Source organism: Lontra canadensis, unplaced genomic scaffold, assembly GCF_010015895.1.
Source record: "Lontra canadensis isolate GAN:19392208 unplaced genomic scaffold, GSC_riverotter_1.0 scaffold14, whole genome shotgun sequence".
Taxonomy (NCBI): Eukaryota; Metazoa; Chordata; class Mammalia; order Carnivora; family Mustelidae; genus Lontra; species Lontra canadensis.
This window is the reverse complement of record NW_022631008.1, coordinates 25,980,276-26,005,992: the sequence shown is the minus strand read 5'-3', so window position 1 is coordinate 26,005,992 and position 25,717 is coordinate 25,980,276. Positions and strand designations below refer to the sequence as shown.

Sequence of the window (25,717 nt, the reverse complement as noted above, 5' to 3'; positions counted from 1 at the left end):
GAATTTATTTTTACCTAATTTTGCTAGATTGTTAACTAAAACAATCTGTGACATTGTTACAACTCTGTATTAGAAACTGAATGCAAATTTCATTTTCTAACTAAAAATTGCAAAATAAGAATATTTCATTAAAAACTCCACCTTAAACAAAGGTGATTTTTATAGTAAGAATAATTCCCTTGTAATTGGTCCATTCAATATTCAAACATTAGATTTTTCAGAGGATGAAATACCTTTATGCTTTTAGATGAAATTACTTGGCCAATGGAAAAAAAAAATAGAGGAAGTACCAGTGTGTCCTCTGATTCTGTTTTTCCACCCTGAAAAATAAATATTTAAGTGACTGACAGGAGAAAAACAAACTTACCTAAAGTAAAAATTGCTAGATAGGTCCACATTTTGAAATATTCGTAGATACCTAAACAAAAAACAAAAAAAAGCATATTACATTCACACAATACTATTATTTTTTCATAGCTTCACATATACATTTATATTTGTAAATGCTCTTATTAACACTAAGGAATTCAGGGGTACCTGGCTGGCTCAGCTGGTAGAGAATGCAACTCATGATCTCAGGGTTGTGAGTTCAAGCCCCATGTTTGGTATAGAGATTACTTAAAAATAAAATATTTTTAAAAAACCTGAGGAATTCAATCCAGAACTGCAGAAGGAATTGCTTCTGAAGCAATTTTTAAGTCTGTTAATTGTCCCTTCAGAGTCCCTTAACTTTATAGTTTGAACATTTCCTCAACATTGATTATGCCAGAGAGGAATTTATGGATGAATGGGTATAGTCACGCACTTACATGTGTGGGGAACTTAGACTTGGGCAAGACAAGTAAACACCATTGTCATTTTTACGATTTTGTGCTTTGTAAAAGCTGTGAGGTTGGAGAGAGGAGGGTAGCAAAAACAAAAAAAAATGTTTGCAAAAACCATAATTTGAAGTTGTAAAGTTTTGTAACATAAAAAAAAAAAAGCACAAATAAAGTATGTGCTTATCTACCTCACAGGATTAATAGATTTTATTTTTTTTTCATATTTTCTCAACTTTTTAAAGACTTGATCACAAATGGGTGTTGAATTTGTCAAATATATTTTCTACAACTATTAAGATGATCATAATTTTTCCCAACAATATTTTAGTATAGTGAACTGCTCTACCAAAATTTTCTAGTGTTGATACAACCCAGTGTTGCAGGGATAACTTCTACTTATCATTATGTATGAAATGTTCACTAGTACTATATTTTATTTCCTAATATTTTACCAAATCTTTCTTTAAGTTTATTTATTTTTTTAGTGATCTCTACACCCAATATGGGGCTCAAACTCATGACCCGGAGATCAAGAGTCACACACTCCTCCAACTGAACAAGCCAGGCACCACCAGGTCTTTTTACTTAAGTGAATTATTGAATTATATAGTTTTATATGTTAAAAGTTTTACCTATCTAATAATAGTAATTCAGTCTACCTATAACAAGCTATTAATATAATTGTATCTTATTCTCGATAATGTCTATTGCTACATAGTACTAATACTAAAATAATGTCACTCCCTCAAGAAAGTCAAGTCACTATATAGAACAACATAATTTGTATTACTATTCCTGGCTATAGAATCATAAAGATGAGGTTTTATAAATAATACAAACCTCTTCAATTTTTCCCATCCCTTGGATTCATATGTGCTAGTGTGATTTACTGTTTCAAAAAAATTTATTACTGAAGTATAGTTGACAAAAAATGTTGTATTAGTTTCAGGTATACAACACAGTGATTTGACAATTCCGTTCATTATTCAATGTTCACCATAATAGGTATACTTACCATCTGTTGTAATATAACATTATTATAATATTATTGACTATTTTCCCTATGCTGTACTTTTCATCTTCATGACTTATTTATTTTGTAAGTGGAATTTTGTACTTCTTAATTCCCTTCACCTATTTCACCCATTCCCCACCACCTCCCCTCTGGCAACCGCCAGTTTGTTCTCTACATTCATGAGTCTGTTTCTGTTTTTTGGTTTGTTTTTTATTTGTATCATTTTTCAAATTCCACATATAAATGAAATCGTACAGTGTTTGTCCTTCTCTGATTTATTTCAATTAGCATAACACCATCTAGGTCCATCCACGTTGTCATGAATTGCAAGAGGTCTTTCTCTTTATGGCTGAGTAGTATCTCATAGGCGTGTGTGTGTGTGTGTGTGTGTGTGTGTGTACACCACATTTTTTTTACCCATTCACTTTTACTGATGGATACTTGGGCTCCTTCCACATCTTGGCTATTATAGATAATGCTTCAATAAACACTAGGGTACACATACCTTTTCAAATCAGTTTTTATTTTCTTTGGGGAGTACCTAATTTGATTTTAGTGAATATACTATGTCTGCCTGTAAGATATGTGGGATATAATTTTTTCAGTTAGTGCAAGACAAAAGGACCACCTTATCCATTAAATTCTTATTTTCATCTGACACAGATTATTTTTTAACAACCCCATTTCCAAATATCATCAAAGACAATATCACCAGAATCCAAAATATACTTTCTCAGAGGGTCTTAAGCAAGAGAGCCACACTACCTTTAAATTTTGGTTTGTATATCTGGAACAACACTATAAAAGTATAGACTGTAACTAAAATGTAAATTTAAAAACTAAATGGGGGTACCTCGGTGGCTCAGTCAGTTAACATCCAACTCTTGATTTTGGCTCAGGTCATGACCTCAGGGTCATGAGACTGAGCTCCATGTTGGGCTCCACATTGGGGATTGAGCCTACTTGAGATTTTCTCTTCCTCTCCCTTTGCCCCTCCCCCACTCACTCTCTTTCTTTAAAAATTTTTTTTAAAAGAAAAAAAACTAATAAGCATGCCTAACTTTTTTCATTTTTAACCTTTATGTTTATAATAAATATATTTATATATTAAAATAATTCTATTCTTTTCTCTATCAATGTATTAATAAACTTTTCCCACATTCCCAAGGCACCAATAATTTTCCTCCAAAACTTAAATCTACAGAAAAATTGGAAGGAAAAAAAACAGTACGATAAATATCATTCTGTCTTTCGTCTGAATTCACTGTTAAATCTCTCTCCTAAACACACACATATACATTCTCTCTCTTTAAATGCACAAGTTACATTTTATTCTAAACCATTTTTAGTAAGTAGCAGACATGATGACTTTTCACTCATAAATATGAAAAAACCTTGGGGGGCGCCTAGGTGGCTCAGTGGGTTAAGCCTCTGCCTTCGGCTCAGGTCATGATCCCAGAGTCCTGGGATCGAGCCCCATATCGGGCTCTCTGCTCAGCGGGGAGCCTGCTTCTCCCTCTCTCTCTGCCTGCCTCTGTGCCTACTTGTGATCTCTGTCAAATAAATAAATAAAATATTTTTTTAAAAATATGAAAAAACAAAATCTCCTAAGTAAGAATATCATTTTTACACTTAAAATTTAATATTGATTCAATATCAGCTGGTATATTATCCATATACAAAATGTCCCAATAAAGTCCTTTACAGCTATGTGTGTGGGTGTGCAAACATGCCTGGATAAGCACGCATACATTTTAATCCCATCCAACAGATATTCATGCATTGCGTTTTGCTGTCATGCCTGTTCTAAAATCCAGAACAGACCTCTGGCTTTTTCTGTCTTCGATGACATTGACATTTTTAAAGAGTCCAGGCCAGCTGTCTTACAGAATGCCCCACAAGGATGGATTTGTCTGATTATTTCTTCATGCTTAGATTTAAGTTAAATGTTTTTAGTAAAGTTTCGTCAGAGGGGAGGGTGGGTGAAATGGGTGAAGGGGATTAAGAGGTACAAACTCCCAGTGATAAAATAATTCACAGGCATGAACAGTACAGCTCAGGGAATACAGTTAATAATATTATAATAATATCGTATGGTGACAGATGGTAACCACACTCACTGTGGTAAGCACAGCAGAATAAAACAAAAATATACGTATTTTTAGCAAGAAAACTACACAGGTAATTTGTGTCTTTCCCGCTGCTTCATACTAAAAGGTAAATAATGTCAGTTTTGTCTCATTATTGGTGATGGTAAGTTTGAACATTTAGGTAATTACGTTTGCCATTTCTTTTCCTCTTCGTAAACAAAGTGATTCATGGAGTATATGTTGAGACCGAGTGAATATTCTGTTCCTCAAGGATAACGTCTCACGTAATGGCTTTAGCAGCTTTTGTTGATTTTCACCTAAATCACCCGTGATAATAAAGGTTTATAATAGACCTTGAACAAAATTATAGGATTCTGAGCTAGTATTTTACATTTTTAACATGATATCTATAATCTTTTGAGTATATTTTGTCTTCTAATTGGTCTACCACATTAGAAAAAAAAAAAGTAGTAAACAGTAGTTACCACCACTACATACCGAGCTTCATCAGGATGAGTAATTCGTACAGAATCATTAGGTATATAGATCATATTTGTATCTTCAATCTTATATATCGCATGACCGCCAATATCTGCCATCTTCCTCCTTTTAGTTATTAACACAATATAATAGCCTTCTAAAAACCTAACAAAACCTACACAAAAAGAGAGACAAAGATAATGTTTCCTACACTTAGTAATGCTTTTAGATATGTATTTAGAAGGTAAAAGATTTTTGACATATTTCCTACTTTACTTCTATGATTTATAGCTGTACAAATTTTCAGTCATATTATGATTAATCTCTAGAAATATCTGTACTGACATTTATCTCACTTAAAAAATACTGTTCTAAACAATTTTGCTTCATTCATTCTTTTATAAATAGGATTGAGGTGCTGTAAGCAAAAATATACACAAGATTAAGGGGAGTTGTTATTTAATAGGTATAGAGTTTCATTTCACAAGATAAATAGTCCTAGAGATCTGTTGCACAAGGCACTTACAGTTAACACTACTGTACTATATACTTAAAAATGGCTAAGACTGTAATGTATATGTAAAATAAGTCAACATATGTACTAGCAAGAAGTATATAAAAACAAACAGAATGTGAGTTGTGTAAGACTGATGAATCACAGACCTGTACCCCTGAAACAAATAATACATTATGTGTTAATAAAAAAACAAACAAACAAACAAACAGAAAACCAAGTAAGTTCCCAGAAACTTACAGAACTATGCTAACATGCACTGTGAACCTTGACAAGGGATAAAAATTAAGCACCTCCCTAGATTCGTTTGATCACAGAACCTCATCCTCTTTTTTTTTTTTTTTTTAAGATTTTATTTATTTAGTTGACAGACAGAGATCACAAGTAGGCAGAGAGGCAGGCAGAGAGAGGAAGGGAAGCAGGCTCTCTGCTGAGCAGACAGCCTGATGCGGGGCTCAATCCCAGGACCCCAGGATCATGACCTGAGCCGAAGGCAGAGGCATTAACCCACTGAGCCACCCAGGTGCCCCTCATCCTCTTTTTTAAAAAAGAAATAATTAACCAATGGATAAATGTTCCGAGAAACTTTGGGATATATTGGTATATATATGGGATACTTTGGGATATATTGCTTAAAAGGAAGAACAAACTACACAGACTCCTGATTACTAGTGGCAAAACCCAACTTGAGCCAGCTTTTTAAAAAAGAAATTTACATTAAGGATACTGAGGGGATCCATGACACCAAAGGGCAACAATAGGATTGGGCCTCAGAAAAACACCCAGTCAAGATGCATCTCTGCACATGTGCTCCATTCTTGTCTCTCTCCATAGACTAGCCTCCCCCACAGACTACCCTCCTCCACTTCTCTGGGTGATGTGTTGAGAAACACAGCTGCTAATAGCTCTAGACTTTACATCCAAAAGCTTCACTGGGAAAAAACAATTTTTTTTTTTTATCAAGTCCAATTCCAGAATTCCTAGGGAAGGACTTGGACTGGCCTAACTTGGGTTGTGGACCAAGCCCTAGACTAATCAGTGGCTGCCAAGCTACAGAATCATACTGCACTGAAAGCCGTTTATATAATAACTAGGTGACTTAGATGGGGCAAGGAGAGGTGGTGCCAGATCCCAGAAAAGTGGAGGGTTTTAGCAACCAATATATCCAGTAAATTGCATATCCTTCATGCAATCTTCCACAAGTATCATTTGTGATAGTTAAGCCTTTTATGAATGTTGGAGTGTTATAAAGTTATATTTTATGTCAAATCATTGAAGTACACATGTTGTACATTGGTGGGTAAAGAAAGACCGTATGTGTTATGTTCAGAAGCACTAAGTTCTCCGCAACATGCCAATTACTCTACAGTCTTGGTTAACAGATTTCTGGCTCCCAGAACTTTGGCTTTGGGAGTAAAAACGAACTCCCTTTGGGGAGTAGGGTCATTTCCAAAATGTCAACATGAGGGGTGCCTGGGTGGCTCAATGGGTTAAAGCCTCTGCCTTTGGCTCAGGTCATGATCCTAGGGTCCTGGGATCGAGCCCCGCATCGGGCTCCCTGCTCTGTGGGGAGCCTGCTTCCCCACCCCCACTCTCTCTCTCTCTGCCTGCCTCTCTGCCTACTTGTGATCTCTGTCTGTCAAATAAATAAATAAAATCTTTAAAAAAAAAATGTCACCATGAGGAACCCAGTAGATCCTCTCTCCAGTGAAACTAATATAACTGGTGAAATTTATAAAAATAAAACAAAACTTTGAAAGTTTCTGGAAACTGTCCTAATAGCATATAGCAAATGGAGAAATATTTATTCAAGAAAATCTACTGAGCCTTGGTAACAACAGTAAGTGTGTGGTATCTGAATCATAACCTGCTTCTCTTTGACACCCCACTCCCAGTCCAGTGTGACAGAATATCTACTCCTGGCAGGAGTAGCCAAGAAGATAGTGCTTTCCCTTCTTTCCCCACTTCTCATTATAAGGCCACAGTTTCTGCTCAGAAGGTGCAGGCCACTAGATATCTCATCCAGTTCAGCTCTGTGATACTGGAACTCTATTCCCAAGCAAGCCACACTGAGATCAGGGGCTTCCTTCTTCTCCCCAGCTCCTACTCATAAAGTGGTGGTTCTACTCCAGCATAACTGGCCAAGAATACTGGGTCTGCATTGACCTCACCTGCACTCACTCATAGGATGAGTCAGATACAATCATATAGCTGACTTCCTACCAGAAACCATGGAGGCCACAAGGCTGTGGGATAACATATTCAAAGCACTGAAAGAAAAAAAACCTGTCAATCAAGAATCTTATATCTAGCATGACTATCTTTCAAAATTAACTCTCTCATGTGCACATGTACTCTCTCTCTGTCTCTCTTAGAATGTTGCATTCTATAAAGTCTGAACCAGGATCTTGATGCTATGAACTTTCACTCTAGAAGTGACAATGACAAATACCCACTGTCTGTGTCTTGTAATTCTCAGCTGACAAAAAAAAAAAAAAGGAAATCATAATTGACTATATTAACATAAATGAGCTAAAACATATAAAAGAAAGATGCCTCAAGGATTTTATGAGCCAGACTGAGGAAAGATGCTGTTAAAATAGTGAAAAATACTTGCATTTTAGGGATTCACAAAGCACAAACTGCTTTCAACAAAGTGTCCATTTACTCCTTTCTTTGCCTTAGAGACTAGCAAAAATATTCCCTGATTAAAGACAGAGGACATAGGAATAGGGAGTAAAAAAGCTGATGACAATCTCATTAAAAGCAAGTTAGAAAGAAGCTACCCTTTTAGAAGTATAAAACTTCTAAAAGTAAAGCCCTTGGAAGCAGCATAAAAACTTCCATGTCTCATCATGGAATAATAAATATTTCCAAAATGAATGAGTTTTCCTTTTATTCTCATTATACTTATTTCTTTTTTTTAATGATCTTTTTATATTAATTTTTATTACATATATTATCACACCATAAAGGTAGATGGATTAAAAAGTGAACCTGCATGTACCCACTACCTAGTTTTTTTTTTTTAATTACTTTTCAGTGTACCAGAATTCATTGTTTATGCACCACACCCAGTGCTCCATGCAATACGTGCCCTCCATAATACCCACCACCAGGCTGGCCCAACTTCCCACCCCCCACCCCTTCACAACCCTCATTGTTTTTCAGAGTCCATAGTCTCTCATCGTTCATCTCCCCCTCCAATTTCCCTCAACTCCCTTCTCCTCTCCATCTCCCCATGTCCTCCATGATATTTCTTATGCTACACAAATAAGTGAAACCTTATGATAATTGACTCTCTCTGCTTGACTTATTTCACTCAGCTTAATCTCTTCCAGTCCTGTCCATGTTGATACAATATACTTATTTCTTATACAAAAAAATCTCTGCAGTAATTTCCCAACCTACATTCCAACTGAATTTTAATTTTATGTTTTTAGCTCAAGACTACTTATACCATTCTACTTTTCTCTTCATAATTTGAATACAGGAAAGAAAATATATTGCACAAAAGAGACTCTTCTACCAGCACAAATGCCTTCAGCTTATTATAAGTGAAATTATTTTCTTCTTCCTTTTTATGACCAATGGGAATTGTTGCTCCCTGTTTTAAAAGGTTCCTATCCAAGCTAGCCAACAATTAAAACAATTAAAAGACTTGAGTACGGCACAGACAACTTCAGGAGTCAGCCCATTCCTCACTTTAACACACTCAAATGAGAACAAGTTTTTTCATCTTCATTCTGTGTACTTCTGACCCTAGACCAATTTCACTGAGTACTTCCAAGAAGCCAAGATGACAGTCATCATGCAAAAATGATTTCTCTCTCTCCAAGTAGAGAAGGCTGTTTCATCTGAAATGGACACCAAGCAAAGTATATAAAAAGGACAGAGTAAGAGGTTGTAGTGGGAGTGCTGGTGGCTGAAGAGTATCCCACCAACAGTGAAGAATGCAATATTCCTGTTTCAGAGGTCACCATGCCAGCTAGTCATTATCTTAAAAGCCTTCAGGAAGAATAGCACTTTGGCAGAGAAGCATGAAAAACCTCCACAAGGTGCATAGGACCTTTGCACAACAGAGCTCTCTAGAACCAAACTGACACTCTAATACCACACTTACTGCTCCCTCACTATCTTGAGGCTCACACTCTGTTTTTGTTGTCTTCATTATTATCTTGGATTTGCAGTCCATTTCTAAGGGTTGTGCTTTAAATAATAATGGAGTCCATCACTTAGTCTGCTACAATGATACTTATTCTACTGCCCCCCTGCAACATACTAGCAACTGAAAAGACTATCCTCGGACAGGTGACATAAGCAGAAAAAGGCCATAAACCTGAAGCTATGTACCAAAAGGGGCTGGCATGGTTACAGAGCTCAGTCTAGTGGACTACAAGTAACCAGGGGCATCTGAGGGCTCAGTCAGTTGAGCATCCAACTCTTGATTTCAGCTCAGGTCATGATCTTAGGGTTGTAAGACTGAGCCCCACATAGGGACTCTCCCTCTCTCTCCCTCTGCCCCAAGACCCCCTTCTGCCCCTAAAAAAAGAAAGAAAAAAGAAAAAGACTACAGGTAACCATCCATTGACTCCATCCATGTATCCCAAGACCAAAACAATTTTGGGAGGGATGCTCATGATCCTATTTGGTGGTTTCCCAAATCTCCTGCTGGCCACTAAATAACAATGGAGCAGGTCAGAAATGTACAAGGTAGACGAATTTCCCATGTCTAGGGCCCAGCAATGATAGCAATGCTCCATAAGCTTTTCATGGGTACTAAGCCCATGAAAAGACAAGTAAATAAACTGAAACTAAGAATATAGAAACTTTACAGCAATTCGAGATTGTTACAACATCCAAGGTGCATGACCAATGAACTTGCCTTGAACAGGCATAGACTAGTCTGGGTATTACTGAACTTGTAATTGTAACATGTAATATGTTACATGTGGCCAAGCTGCAGACTAGTTATGTACAGAAGGATCATGTGTTGGTCTGTGACACAATGATGGAAAATGACACTGTGCCAAGAACCATGAAGGATGACTAAAGAACCATAAAAACAAAACAGGACCACGGTCTAGAGGCTATTTAATGTAAAGGCAAACTGCCCAGTACAACTCTAGAACACCCAAGGGCAGTTATTTTTAAACAGTTCAATAACTGATCTTCACTTCATTACTCTTAATCACTAAGGAAAAAACCCTGGCTAATGAGGCATTCAATACTGCATATACCTTGGGAAATTTCCACTTAAAGAAGTTATCATAAAGAATCAGCATTTTTAAAAGATTTTATTTATTTATTTGTCAGAGAGAGAAAGAAAGAGAGAGAGTACAAGCAGGGGGAACAGCAGGCAGAGTAGGCAGAAGGAGAAGCAGGCTCTCTGCTGAGCCCCATGTGGAGCCCCATGTGGGACTCGATCCCAGGACTCTGGGATCATGACCTGAGCCAAAGGCAGCGGCTTAATCGACTGAGCCACCCAGGCATCCCAAGTATCAGCATTTAAAGAAATAACTTTAACGTAGTAAGTAACTAATACTGAAATTAAACCTACTGTATTTAAGACACATTGTATTTCTATTTTTTTTTTAATTTAAAATATATGCAACACTTAAAGTGGAACTTAACACTTATGGAATTTATGGAATTTGAACACATGAACTCACTTGACTTCCATCTACAAGCACACATCTGTTGAATATGTAACTTCAACATACTTGTCAAGACTAAGCAGAAAGTGTAGAAAAGGGGCCAGTCCTAAGAAGAAACTAAACCCACCTGCCATTCTTGACCTTCCCTAGACACAAAACAGGGATCACATATGAAGAGCTGTGAGAGAGCACTGAGAAAAACTTCAAATACAGCAGAACGTAACCAAAGATTTAACAAATAGAGTCATAGAATAGAAAGTGCTAATCAGAAAAATGCAAGAATTTGAAACTATATAGCATAGTTGAGTCCATATTAATTTTGTTAACATCTGTAGCTACCAATCAGTCAACATTGCATACAGTCTAGCAGGTTTAAAAAAAATACAAAGATAATGTTGTTAAATGTTAAAAACAAAAACAAAAACCTCAGACTCAAAATCAGGCTCTGGTAACAGAGAAGCAGAGACAGAACTGCCCTCTGCTTGACTGCCAAGGCCCCATGCGATCTGGCCTCACCCAACTCCATGCCAACATTCCAGGACCCACGGACGTCTTCACGCCTATGCCTCTGCCATCATCCCTACTGGGGTTCTCTTACCTCTTCCCCACATCCATCCAAATCTTATTCCTTTTTCAGGTCCAGTTGGAGTCTCATTTTGCCCAGGAAATCTTTCCTAGACACTCCTGGTCCAAGTCATCTACCTCTTACATAATCTCCACTCCCATTTAATTTTCACTACACAGCTTGGCTCTTAACCATCATCTTGGAGTTACCTCGAGTATATTCATTTTTGTCCCTCATCCTAGTGTCGTCAGCCTAAGACTCCCAGGGACAGATCCACAATACAGAAAAGACAGGTGTATTGACTCACCACAAAAAAAGATGGTGTCCACACCAGAACTGTAGGGCATCTCACTGCTGTCCCAAAGCTAGACAGCAGAATCCTTAAAAGCCAAAACCACGTTTGACTTTGGTTGTGAATAAATGAAGTAAAGGCGTCATTATCAGATTTGGGGGAAGGAAGGAATTTAAGTAAAATTCAAATGGAGAGGTTCAAACGAAAGCAGAACTGTATCTAAAATGATCAACATCAAGTCTGGACTCTGAAGCAGATGTTGATAGTCTGAGCTAATTTTTTACTTTTTCATTCCTCACCAAGCTAGACAACAGACTTCTTAAAGGCCAAAACCACTTTTATACTTATTCATATCCTATATGAAACCGAGCAGCACATACCAGATGCTATATAAAGGCTCTTTGAGGGCGCCTGGGTGGCTCAGTGGGTTAAAGCCTCTGCCTTCGGCTCAGGTTATGATCCCAGGGTCCTGGGATCGAGTGCCCCATCGGGCTCTCTGCTCAGCAGGGAGCCTGCTTCCTCCTCTCTCTGCCTGCCTCTCTGCCTACCTGTGATCTCTGTCAAATAAAGAAATAAAATCTTTAAAAAAAAAAAAAAGGCTATTTGACATCTGACTGATGGATAATGAAATTTTAAACAACCAAAGGCACAGATGATGGATATAATTATAAAACCACATAAAGCAGTCTTTTAGTAGTCTAGGAAAAATAAAAAAGAGGTAGTAAGAAGGAGGTACATTTCTTACCTACAACACCAAACGCTGAAACAGCTCGAAATAACCCAGAGGAGCCTTTCTGTCCCATCTTTGTTCTATTTCCTAGATCCAAGCGGCCAAGAAGTTCTCTCACTTCTTGTTGAGTATATACGTGCTAAAAATAAGCAAATTTAATTTGTAAGATTGTGCTTATTCTTTAGATAATCTATTGCCTATAAGAATCACTAGCTATTTCACAGAGAAGCACATAATAGTGCACAACTAAGCTGTAATGTTAAAAGCCAATAAATTCTTTAATATTAGCAATTATGGGTGATTACCGGATCATATGTCACTATACCAAAAAATTTTGTCAAAACCTCACCTTCTGGGGCACCTGGGTGGAGCAGTCTGTTAGGCGTCCAATTCTTGGTTTTGGCTCAGGTCATGATCTTATAGGGGTCATGGGATCAAGCCCTGTGTCGGGTTCTGTGCTTAGTGCAGAATCTGCTTTACATTCTTTCTTCCTCCCCTTAGGCCCCTCCCCGTTTGCTCACACTCTCTCTCGCTCTCTCACAAAGAAATAAATAAAATTATTTAAAAAAAAACCCACAAAACTTATTTTCTGAACCATACATTAAAGATCATAGGCAAGGTGGCGCCTGGGTGGCTCAGTGGGTTAAAGCCTCTGCTTTCGGCTCAGGTCATGATCCCAGGGTCCTGGGATCGAGCCCCACATCGGGCTCTCTGCTCAGCAGGGAGCCTGCTTCCTCCTCTCTCTGACTGTTTCTCTGCCTACTTGTAATCTCTGTCTGTCAAATAAATAAATAAAATCTTAAAAAAAAAAAAAGATCATAGGCAAATTTCAAGAAATCTGTGAACTTCTTAGAGCTGGGTGCAAAGTTTTGAATGTGCATACACATAGGTATTTTTATGAGGCCCACAGATTCTCAGATTCTCAAAGAAATCCCTGATCAACTGTTCCCATCCCCAAGTAAAACCAAGAATCAATACATTATGTTAATAAAAACTCCCATAATAGGGGGAGAATGAAGAACAATCCCCAAGAGGGCTAGAAATCACCTTATACAATTTATCCAAAATTATAATAACATAGAAAAGAGTTTTGCAAAGAACTTAGAGAAAATGCGTTGCAAACTGTAGCTACCCACATATCTGAGAAACCAGCAATCAGCACAGGTTCAAGATATTCCCAGACAGAAGGTAAGTCAGGTTCTCTCATTTGGAAGAGTTAAAATTGTTCAATACCATCAGGTTATATTTCACTTTTGACTAACAGTCTCATGTTTTTGTGTTACCTGAATTAAGTCTGTATTCCTGCTCTGGCTAATACAACAACTGGATAAGAACAGCCTCGCATTTCTCTCATGCATGGCAAGTCACCAGAAGATCACCCGGAGGTGATTTTTAGCAGCATAATAAAAAGTCTGCAGCACAAAAGTCCGCCCTGACTGCAAGTAGCTTCATATTAAAGCACAGTAATACATAATCTCTTCAGTACATGCAATACTGAGTTAGATTAAATCCTGAAAATACCACTTCTTCAAGAAATATATTCATTACCTCATCCAAAGAGTTTGCTTTGTAAAACAAATCACAATGAAGGACAAAGTGTAATTCCAGCATACTTTGTAACATCAGTAATTCCTAGAAACCAGATTAGGGATTTAAATTCTAGCCACCATGAAAAATAATCGTAATTGTCAGGTGCCTGATTTAAAAAGGAAAATAAATATATCAGTAAAAGCTGTTTGTACCTTTAACAGGTACAAAAGTTACTGTTTGTCTTCAGGTTTGCAAGATACTTACCCTATCATCAATTACGACCAAATCTTTCGGTTCTGTTCTGTCAATCTTCAAAACACGGTATTTTGTTTCTGCATGATTGCTCCCAACTAGGAAGTATCTCTATAAATGAAAAGAAATGTCATTAGTTTTTTTAAGGCATTTTTCCTTATACACATTTTACAACCACTTTGGTTTTTGAAATTAAATACTGTAATAAAGTCAGGTTACTTTTGAAAAGAAGTATTTCTGTTAAACATAACTGGCAGATTAAAGAAAGGCTGATTCTAAAAGGTCAATTTTAAAATTGAAATATTCTGCATCAATTGAGAGGACCATGTGGTTCTTCTCTCTTCTCATATCAATTTGTTCTATCCCATTGATTGATTTGCGAATGTTGAACCATCCTTGTAGCCCAGGAATGAATCCCACCTGGTCATGGTGGATAATCTTTTTAATGTGCTGTTGGATCCTGTTTGCTAGGATCTTGTTGAGAATCTTAGCATCTATATTCATCAGTGATATTGGTCTGAAATTCTCCTTTTTGGTAGGGTCTTTGCCTGGTTTGGGGATCAGGGTAATGCTGGCTTCATAGAAAGAGTCTGGAAGTTTTCCTTCTGCTTCAATTTTTTGAAACAGCTTCAGGAGAATAGGTGTTATTTCTTCTTTGAAAGTTTGGTAGAATTCCCTAGGGAATCCGTCAGGTCCTGGGCTCTTGTTTTTTGGGAGGTTTTTGATCACTGCTTCAATCTCGTTACTAGATATCGGTCTATTCAGGTTGTCAATTTCTTCCTAGTTCAATTTTGGGAGTTTATAGTTTTCCAGGAATGCATCCATTTCATCTAGGTTGCTTAGCTTATTGGCATATAACTGTTGATAATAACTTCTGATGATTGTTTCTACTTCTTTGGTGTTAGTTGTGATCTCTCCCTTTTCATTCATAATTTTATAAATTTGGGCTTTCTCTCTTTTCTTTTGGATTAGTGTGGCCAATGGTTTATCGATTTTATTGATTCTTTCAAAAAACCAGCTTCTAGTTTCATTGATACGTTCTACTGTATCTCTGGTTTCTACCTCATTGATCTCAGCTCTAATCTTGATTTTTTCCCTTCTTATGTGTGGAGTTGGTTTGATTTGTTGTTGATTCTCCAGTTCTTTAAGGTGTAGAGACAGCTGGTGTATTCTGGATTTTTCAATTTTTTTTGAGGGAGGCTTGGATGGCTATGTATTTCCCCCTTAGGACCGCCTTTGCTGTATCCCATAGGTTTTGGACCAAAGTATCTTCATTCTCATTGGTTTCCATGAATTGTTCTTTGATCTCCTGGTTGATCCAAGCATTCTTAAGCAAGGTGGTCTTTAGCTTCCAGGTGTTTGAGTTCCTTCTGAACTTTTCCTTGTGAATGAGCTCCAGTTTCAAAGCATTGTGATCTGAGAATATGCAGGGAATAATCTCAGTCTTTTGGTATCAGTTGAGTCCTGATTTGTGACCCAGTATGTGGTCTATTCTTGAGAAGGTTCCATGTGCACTTGAGAAGAATGAGTATTCTGTTGTTTTAGGGTGGAATGTTCTGTATATATCTATGAGGTCCATCTGGTCCAATGTGTCATTTAATGCTCTTGTTTCTTTATTGATTTTCTGCTTCAATGATCTATTTCTGAGAGAGGTGTGTTAAGATCTCCTACTATTAATGTATTCATATCAAGATGACTCTTTATCTTGATTAACAGTTTTCTTATGTAATTGGCTGCTCCCATATTGGGGGCATAGATATTTACAATTGTTAGATCATCTTGGTGGATAGTCCCTTTACGAATGATGTAGTATCCTTCTGTATCTGTGATTACAGTCTTTAGTTTAAAATCTAATTTATCTGATATGAGAATCGCTACCCCGGCCTTCTTTTGAGGCCCATTGGCATGAAAGATGCTTCTCCAACCCTTCACTTTCAGTCTGGGTGTATCCTCAGGTTCAAAATGGGTCTCTTGTAGACAACATATGGATGGGTCCTGTTGTTTTATCCAATCTGCAACCCTGTGCCGTTTTATGGGCGCATTTAGGCCATTCACATTCAGAGTGATTATTGAAGATACGTTTTTATTGACATCGTGTTACCTTTGAAGTTTTTCTTTCTGTAGATTGTCTCTATATTTCTGTTCAATGCGATTCTTAGGATTTTTCCTCTTTTATAGAACCCCCCCTTAATATTTCCTGCAGTGTCGGCTTAGTGGTTGCATAGTCTTTTAAGCCTTGCCGGTCTTGGAAACTCTTTATCTCTCCATCCATTTTGAATGTCAGTCTTGCTGGATAAAGTATTCTTGGCTGCATGTTCTTCTCATTTAGAAATATTCTTAGTGATGTCATGATAAATATCAGTCTGGTATTTGAAATGTACCCAATAACCAGGTCAGGTTAACTTAATTAAATTATATACAGATTAACCTAACTGATTGGAGACTGATGTTTAAACTTTGCCAGGAAGAAGCAGCTCTAGTAAGAATTAGAAAGCTCAACATACAATAGGAATGCTTAGACAATTATAGCTATGGAAATATTAAAATTTTATCAAATAAATCTTTATAAATTTTCTGTAAAACATGGAAAATTAATTTAATATAGCAACTATAAAAAAACACAAAGTCCTATAAAAAATTTAAATGACTATAGTTTCCCAAATGGTTTTTTATAAATAAGCTACAGGAAATAATTAATATTCTTTCTATTCTGAATATTTCCTTGGTACATTATACCTGAGCACATCAGTCTTCTTAAATAAACACTAAGAATAAAATTAATAATTAAAATATTAAAAAATAATAATCTTAAATTTAAAGAAAATGTTTTAAGAAAACTTAAAGATGGCTAGTAACTTCTAAGAAAATAAGTGAAACGCATTAGGAAAAATACATAAAGATATTCTCCTCTAAAAATGTCTTTAAAAGTGGCGCTTTTTCTACAGAGCAAAAATTGAGAAAACATTGCTCCAATCAACTGGCGTTTTACAGTTAATATTTAGATACACAAAATAAATAACAAATAAGAGTCTCTAGATTAATGGCCAAACTGAGGTATGCAGACCATGGGAATTCAGAGCAAGAAAGATTAACATGGAAGTGGTAGACGTACAGAAAATGTCAGAGAAGTCTGGACTTGAATTGAGCCTTAAAGGATGGGAAAGATTTTTAAAAGTAAGATTTCAGTGTATATCAGAAGATGATTGGGGCGCCTGGGTGGCTCAGTGGGTTAAAGCCTGTGCCTTCCGCTTGGGTCGTGATCTCGGGGTCCTGGGATCGAGCCCCGCGTCAGGCTCTCTCCTCGGTGGGGAGCCTGCTTCCCCCTCTTTCTCTGCCTGCCTCTCTGCCTACTTGTGATCTCTCTCTCTGTCAAATAAATAAATAAAAATCTTAAAAAAAAAAAAGAAGAAGATGAGCACTTGATTATAGTAATACTAGATCGGCAGAAATAGGTGGAATTTTTTATTATTAAGTATAAATCTGTTTACAAAGTTCTGACCTAGACTTCCAGGCTAAACAGAACTAAACTATATGTTAAAAGATGACTGGTTCTGGGGGCATATACTCCAGCCCCTGCACCACCCCTGCTAAGGCCTGGGGGTGGGGAGGAGGTTAGGAGGAATGGTGCCTGTAATTATTAAACACAAATTCAATTAAAAGATGATTGACTAGCCCAATCTTAAGAGGAAAGCTAGCAAAAAAAAAGAAAGAAAGAAAGAAAGAAAGAAAGAAAGGAAATGGAATCTCTGATCTCCTAGGAGGGGTAAAGTTTGAAGGATACTACCAGTTATAATGAGATAAAAATACAGCAATTTTAATAAAAATTAGTAAACTAACTTAAGATAGCCAGTGACCAGGACTTGATGCACTGGGGGAGCATCCAGAGGACAGGAACAATGAGAGGCAGGAGGTCAAAGACTCAGGGCATGGCTCCAGCTAATTCCCGTGCCTGGGACCCCACTCTCCACTGAGAGGAGGTTGGTGGTCACCAACCTAATAAAATGAACTTCAGAAGGATGGTTTGTAAGTTATACACATTTGTTTCTCTGTTTTTTTTTTTTTTAAAGATTTATTTATTTGACAGACAGAGATCACAAGTAGGCAGAGAGGCAGGCAGAGAGGGGGAAGCAGGCTCCCTGCCAAGCAGATAGCCCAGTGTGGGCCTTGATCCCAGGACCCTGAGACCAGGACCTGAGCTGAAAGCAGAGGCTTAACCCACTGAGCCATCCAGGCGCCCCAGCTATACACGTTTGTTAGCAAAAAAGGGAGCCACTTTCTTGAGGACTTGAGGAAAACAGTTCCCACAAGAGGAAACAGAAAGCACAAGGACCTGAAGGGGAAGAAGCTTGGCGTGTTGTTCGAGGAACAAGATGAAGCGAGAAAATGCTCATGAAACAGCCAATACGGTGATGAGTGTTCAACACAAAGAAGGCACTTGATGGCTGTTAGTTCCTTTCTTGATGTCAGTGAGTCTCTGCCACCGAATTTAGAAAGAGATACAAACTCAGAGGGGAAAAAAGAAGAGTACTTTAGAGAAAGAAAAACACATACAGGACCAGAATGGAGCCAGAATGGGAGAATGCACAACTCTTATTAGCAGTCAGTCCTTGTCCTCAAGGAGAGAAGAGCATGCAAAGTAACAACCGTGAATGGCATGTTGTATTAGAAGGATGAACTGGGTGATGACAACACAGGAAGGACACTCACTTAACTCATCTGGGGAGGCTTGGAGCAAGTGATCCAGAGGCTGGTGTCCTGATGCTGAGTCTGGCCTTGAAGGACCTCTCATAAGGACTCCATGTACAAAGCCAAGACAAGACAAGTGATACCTACCGTCTCCACCTGCAACCATCTTCTCTCATCGCCTGCTCCCTCCCAAAACACTTTCATTTTTATGTATAGCACTGACTTCTGAAGACCTTACCTGAATTTATTTAGTATGTCTGGCTCCTTCACTTAATTATATGCACTGGAGAGGGGGACTAACTCCCTGACCTCTGGTTGGTACCTTGGTTCCATAGGCATGGAGTAAATATTAGGTAAAGAACGCCACCTATTTAATTTGCTGGATAACTTTCTACAAGGTTTACTCATCTTCTTTGGGTAAGTTGATCTCTCATTAAGGAAGAACATCACAGCTTTAAGGGAGGCAAAATCCCTGAATGAAGTTTCTAGAATTTTAATAGATCCAAGGAAATTGAAAGAGAAATTGCATTAGGACTCTGCTTTGGCAGCTTGTGATAAAAAGACAGTTGTGATTCCTGAGTACTAGTGGGCCAATGATCTATGGGCCTTCAGACCACCCCCAAGGGAGGGCAGATCCTGAACATATCCAGCCAGACTCTCTCAAAGACTCCATGAAGAGGAGAAACAAACAGCTAAAATCCACGGAATTTACAAACGGATCTGAGTGGGGAAAAAGAAAAAGGAAGCAAATGTAACTATCCACATTTTCTCCTGAAGTGGTCTAAGAATCCTAAAACTGTTTTGTGCAGAGAAAACCGATCTCATGTGGAGCCAGTTAGGTGGGAAAGAAAACCACAGCTCCTGCTTGGCCTGCTGTGGATAGTCTCACTTGCCTGCACTGCCCTCTGGTGGACAGTTGGCCACCAACTTTTACACCCATTTTTCTACGTGTGTCGTCAATCCACTTACTTTGGTTTGAGCCTGCTGGTGCCACTTAACTGATTTAGGGAAGGACTACAGGGAGGCAGGTTGGAAGGGAAACCAAAGAGTTCTGCTGTAACATGCCCAAAGAGGTCAAGTGAGAACTTCTGAGTCTGGAGCTCAGAGGAGAGATCTTAGGGTGTGTGAACAGCACATAAATGGCCTTCAAACTCATGGGACTGGATTAAACCTAGTATGGAGAGTGAAGATAGAGACAGAGCCCCCAAAACACTAGCTTGAAGCACTCTACATAAAATTATTCAGAGGCTGGATATAGATAAGGAACCAGGTTGGAAGACTGAGAAAAATGGCCAGCGTTTTTGGAAAAAAAAACCCAGAGCAGCATGGAATCATCAAAGCAAAGGGAGGAGACCATCTGGGAAAGGAGGAAGCCATCATATCCACATCAAATGCTGCTGAGATTGGGCAGCCGCTCTGGAAAACAGTATGGAGGGTCCTCAAAAAGTTAAAAATAGAACTACCCTACAATCCAGCAATTGCACTACTAGGTTTTTATCCAAAGGGGCACAATGCACTCCAATGTTTACAGCAGCCATGTCCACAAAGAATAGCAAAAATATGGGGACAGCCCAGATGTCCACTGACAGATGAATGGATCAAGATGGACTACTACTCAGCCATCAAACATCTGCACAACATGGACGGAGCAAGAGGGTATTATGCTAAGTAAAAAAAGCAGAGAAAGACAAATACATGATTTCACTCAAATGTGGAATTTAAGAAACAAAACAGATGAATGTAGGGGAAGGGAAGGAAAAATAAAATAAGATAAAAACAGAGAGGGAAGCAAACCATAAGAGACTCTGAACTCTGGGAAACAAACTGAAGGTTTTTGGAGGTGCAGGGTGATGGGCATTAAGGAGGGCACTTAATGTAACGAGCACTGGGTGTTATATGCAAATGATGAATCACTAAGTTCTACCCTTCAAACTAATAATATACTGTATGTTAACTAAATCGAATTTAAAAAGTAAAAAAAAATTTAAGGAAATTAAAGAGAGAAAAACAAAAATAAAAACAAAAACTGCTGAGAGGTCAAGGAAGATGAGGACATGGAAGTGCCCAGGGGATCTAACAACAGGATCTTTTGAGTGGTCGTTCTGTGGGCAATTTCAGTGATATGGTGGGGACAAAATCCATAACACAGCCGTTCAAAAAGCAAATGAATAGTCTTTTGGATAAAGACGAAGAAGTGAACACCTCTGTTCCTTCCAAACACCTTACTAAAAACTACAGTAAGTTTTTTTATGTTCACTTTTTTTTTTTTTTTACATAAACCCCAGGGGCAAAGAGAAGAGTAGAGATAGCAACCACAAAAATAAAAAAAAATCATTTGAAACTTAAAAGCATGCCCAAGAAAGCTGAACCCTAAGCGGACAGTGGAGAAGTCAAGAAAGAATCCAATTTACACTACAGAACTCCCAAAAGGCATGGAAATTTGTGGCATCTCTTATCTCTGGTAGTGGGAGTGTAAAATTTCAGAAAATTGAAGATAAAAAGAAGATAGCTCAAGCTCCTAAAGAGAAAAAAAAAAAGAAGAAGAACAGGCTTCAAACCAAAGATCAAGAACGGAGTAATATTATAAATTCTCAACAGCAACACCAGAAGACAGGAACATCACGTCTTCAAAATTCTAAGGGAAAATGCATTTCGATCTTTAATTCAACATTAAATCTGTTAATCAAATGTGAGGCTGGGATAAGGACATTTTCGGAATGTACAGGCTCAAAAACAGCACTGCCCATGAACCCTTTCCCACGAAGCAACTGGAGGAGGGACACCACCAAAATGAGGCCACACATCAAGGAAGACGAAGACACAGGATCTGGGGAAATGAGTCCATCCCAGATGGACTGCCTGAGGTACATACACGGGCCAGTACCTACGACCCAACACCCGCTGGGGAAAACGCTTGTGTGTGTGTGTTTGTACATATGGGGGGAGCGGGGGTTGACAGGAATGGGGGTGAAGAAGTAAGATACCCCAAGAAAGCCACATTTAAATGTCCATTAAGATGGAAGATGATCTGAGCTGGCCCTCCTCTGAAAGTGAAGTTTCACTTTTCAAGAAAAAGCTTAACATTTCAACATGTAGCTTTAACGGTGGTGACTTGGTATGAAGATAAATGTGTTTCTAAAATATATACATGAGCTGCAAATGGAATATAATAGGTAATCCATTTAACAGGAAGTTCAGTATCTACTATCTCCTTTTATAATGACAGGCTAATTAATCACTCACTTTTCATCTGAGGGAAGAAAATCAGCTTTCTTCAAAGAGAAGAAATTTTAAGGTTGCCTGACAGCTTCAATTAATGTTAAACTTCACTTGAACTTTCAGAATAAAGATTTTATGTTTTAAAGATCACCATGAAGTTACCTCGCACAATCTAACAGTATTACAGGCCTGCCTCTTTGCCTATTCCAGCAATCCCACAATCAGTAAGGGAGTTCGAAAGAAATGAGCCTCTGAGGGTCAAAAAGAATGTCTCCAGATTCACTCTTTAAATATATATATATTTTTTTTTTATTTATTTATTTTTTTTTTTATTTGACACAGAGAGATTACAAGTAGGCAGAGAGGCAGGCAGAGAGAGAGGAGGAAGCAGGCTCCCTGCTGAGCAGAGAGCCCACTGGGATCATGATCTGAACAGAAGGCAGAGGCTTAACCCATTGAGCCACCCAGGCACCCCCAGATTCACTCTTTACAGCTTCAGGATTTAACTGATGGAGAAAATTCAAATCCCCATAGAAATAAGTGGAAACTTGGTCACCTTCAACCCCACCTTCTAAATCAGCTATAATCACTCTGCTTCTCTCTCCTGTTCTATATCCTTTGATTTCCTACTCCAATCCGTTAGCCAACCGTGTCTTGTATTGTTCTCTCCTGTTCCCTCATTACACAAACCGAGGCTAACATTCAGGCTAATGAAGCCTGCATTCTTCATGATGTGGTTCTTACTTATTTTATTCGATTTAGTATGATACGATGGAGAGGAAGGAGAAGCGTCCTTGAATCCTTCGGAACAAGGCAGGAATTAAATAAACAAATACACATACACACATACTAACAATTTTGAACTAGCAAGGGTAAAGATCATCCTAACAACTTCACTCCTACACAAGCAGACTCAAAAATCCACCACCGCTCTGTTCAGCTACCAATTTTAAACTCAACCACTACATGTTAATCTGTTAGAAAATGATCACTGGGTGGCTCAGTTGTCTATGCGGCTGCCTTTGGCTCAGGTCATGATCCCAAGGTCCTGGGATTGAGCCCCGCATTAGGCTTCCTGCTCAGTGAGGAGCCTGCTTGTCCCTCTCCCACTCCCCCTGCTTGTGCTCTCTCTCTCATGCTCTCTGTCTCAAATAAATAAATAAAATCTTAAAAAAAAAAAAAAAGAAAGAAAGAAAGAAAAGAAAATGATCCCTTACTGCAAATGGTAAGACCTGTAGGGCATTCTATATTAAGCAAGGACTATAAAATGGAACTCATCTAAGGTAAACTGCACTTTCATCCAGCATACCTTCAGGCTGCTAAACCCACTGTGGGCAAGTCCTAGTGGCACTAGACTGTATGAACAGTAGGGCTGCATCTGACCTTAGTTTACCTGTAAGCCCAGGTCACAGGACAGACAAGGGCAAGGGCATCATCACAGGAGCCAAACGGCAGCATGAAGGTCTGGGCGCCATAGAGAACAGGGAAGTTTTGGGAGGAAGCAGACCCTTCACAAAGCCAGAACTACAACTCCTGCATGCTATCTACCAACCCACCCCCCTTCTTCTCCGGAGACCTTAAAACCCACCTACAAACAAAAGTAACAAGAGCGTCACCTCAGAGCAGTTCTGCCCCGTTATCCTTCAAAATGAAGGCTCAGGACAAGAGGCAGCCTATCTTGTCCACTGTCTCTTTTGTTCTTTTGTTCTCCTAATCCTTTCATAACCAATTAATACACTCCCATCCACCAAAATAAGAATGCCCTTATTCTGACTCATACATTTGCCAACAATGACTTTTGTCAATCTCTCTCATCTCTGCCATTCTGACAGGTGAAAATCGGAGTCTATTTTCATTTTATTGCTTTAATTATTAGCAAGTTGAATTAGTTTTTTATATTCACACTTCTTTTTTGTCAGATTACCTATTCATGTCCTTGTCCTTTTTTGGTGGGTGTTTTATTTTTCAGAACGATTTACAAAACTTTTTGTATATAGGAATATACAGCTTTATTTGTTGTCAGGCTACTGATATTTTCTTTTTTAAAGATTTTATTTCTTTATTTATTTATTTATTTGACAGAGACAGAGATCACAAGTAGGCAGAGAGAGAGGAGGAAGCAGACTCCCTGCTGAGCAGAGAGCTTGATGCAGGGCTCGATCCCAGGACCCTGGGATGATGACCTGAGCCAAAGGCAGAGGCTTTAACCCACTGAGCCACCCAGGTGCCCCAGGCTACTGATATTTCCATAGGCTTTTGACTCTTTTTTACATTTATCGTTTTAAATGCTTTCTATTAGAAAAGAAAAAATCTCAATGACCTAAATTTCTACCTTATAAAGTTAGAAAAAGACCAACTGATTAATCCAAAATCCGTAAGAGGTAAAAAAATAATAAGCCTAAGAACAGAAACTGATTAAATAAAAAACAACAATAGAGAAAATTAACCAAGCCAAAAGATTCTTTTTTCAAAAGAGTAGTAAAATTGATAAATGCCTAGCAAAATGGATCAATAAAAAATGAGAGAGAACACAAAATACCAATAACAGGAAAAAAGGGGAAGTTTTAGTACAAATCCCAGAGACATCAAAAGTTTAATAAGAGGGGCACCTGGGTGTCTCAGTCAGTTAAGCATCTGCATTCGGCTCAGGTCAGGAACTCAGGGTCCTGGGATTGAGCCCCACATCGGTCTCCTTCCTCCTCGGGAAGTCACGTCTCCCTCTCCCCTTGCCCCTACCCCTGCTCATGCTCACATGCCCTCTCACTCTCTCTCTGTCAAATAAATAAATAAAATCTTTTGAAAAAATTAAATTAAATTAAAAAGTTTAATAAGAGATTATGAATAACTTAATGCCAATAAATTCAACAACTAAGATGAATTAGACAAATTTCTTGAAAAATACAATTTATCAAATGTGATTCCAGGGGCACATGGGTGGCTCAGTCAGTTAAGAGACTGACTCTCGATTTTAGCTCAGGTCATTATCTCAGGGTTGTGAGACTGTGCCCTGCAATAGGGCATGGAGTCTGCTTAAGATTCTCTCTCTCCCGCTCTCTCTACCCCTTCCCCCCTAAGAAAAAATGTGATTCAAGACCCACTGTAAATATTCACAGCCCTATAGCTGCTATAGAAATTGATGATCAAACTTTGTCCCACAAAGCAACACCAAGCACTTTCAGTAGTAAATTCTACCAAACATTTAAACAAAGAAATAACATCAATCTTACACAACCACTTTGAGAAAATAAAAGAAGGAACACTTCTCAACTTATTTTATGAGACCCAAGTTACCTCTACCAAAATCAGACAAAGATCTTAAAGAAAATGATAGACAAATATCCTGAACATAAAATCCCTAGCAAAATATCAGTAAAGAATCTAGCAAAATATGAAAATAATAACATAGCATGATGGAGTAGAAAATATCCCCCAAATACAAGGTTCTCTTAACCTTTGTAAATGAATTAATGTAATCCACCACACTAAGAAAATAAAGGAAATGTCATATGCAGATGCAGAAAAAACATGGAACAAAATTCAGTATCTTCATGATTTTAAAAAACCATCAGCAAACTAGGAATAGAAAAGTATCTTACTCAATCTGATAAAGGCATCTCTGAAAACCTACAGCTAACATCACATTTAATAGGGAGGCTGTTTTCCCCATAAGATCAGGAACAAAAAAGAAAATGTCTGTTTTTGCCACTTTTATTCAACTTTGTACTAGATATCCCAGCCAGTGCCAGAAGGCAAGAAAAAAATAGAAGGCAACCAGATTGGGAAGGAAGAAGTGTTCCTCTCCCTAAATGATACGATTTTTTATGTAGAAAAGCTAAGGAAATTACAAAACAAACAAACAAAAAAAC

At 38.1% G+C, this 25,717-nt stretch overlaps 1 protein-coding gene across 2 annotated transcripts in view; it reads right to left on the bottom strand.

Moving 5' to 3' along the window:
• FIG4 (FIG4 phosphoinositide 5-phosphatase) overlaps nucleotides 1-25,717 on the bottom strand; it is a 120,226-nt gene that overhangs the window by 87,502 nt on the left and 7,007 nt on the right. The window contains exons 2-5 of one of the 2 annotated variants that reach the window (XM_032858303.1): nucleotides 13,959-14,057; nucleotides 12,180-12,303; nucleotides 4,425-4,581; nucleotides 368-418 (exon numbers count right to left, since the gene is read on the bottom strand). In XM_032858303.1, coding sequence (XP_032714194.1) covers nucleotides 368-418; nucleotides 4,425-4,581; nucleotides 12,180-12,303; nucleotides 13,959-14,057 — 431 coding nt within the window. Of the gene's footprint in view, nucleotides 1-367; nucleotides 419-4,424; nucleotides 4,582-7,091; nucleotides 7,113-12,179; nucleotides 12,304-13,958; nucleotides 14,058-25,717 lie in introns of those variants that run through there. The other variant, XM_032858304.1, reaches the window with a different exon arrangement.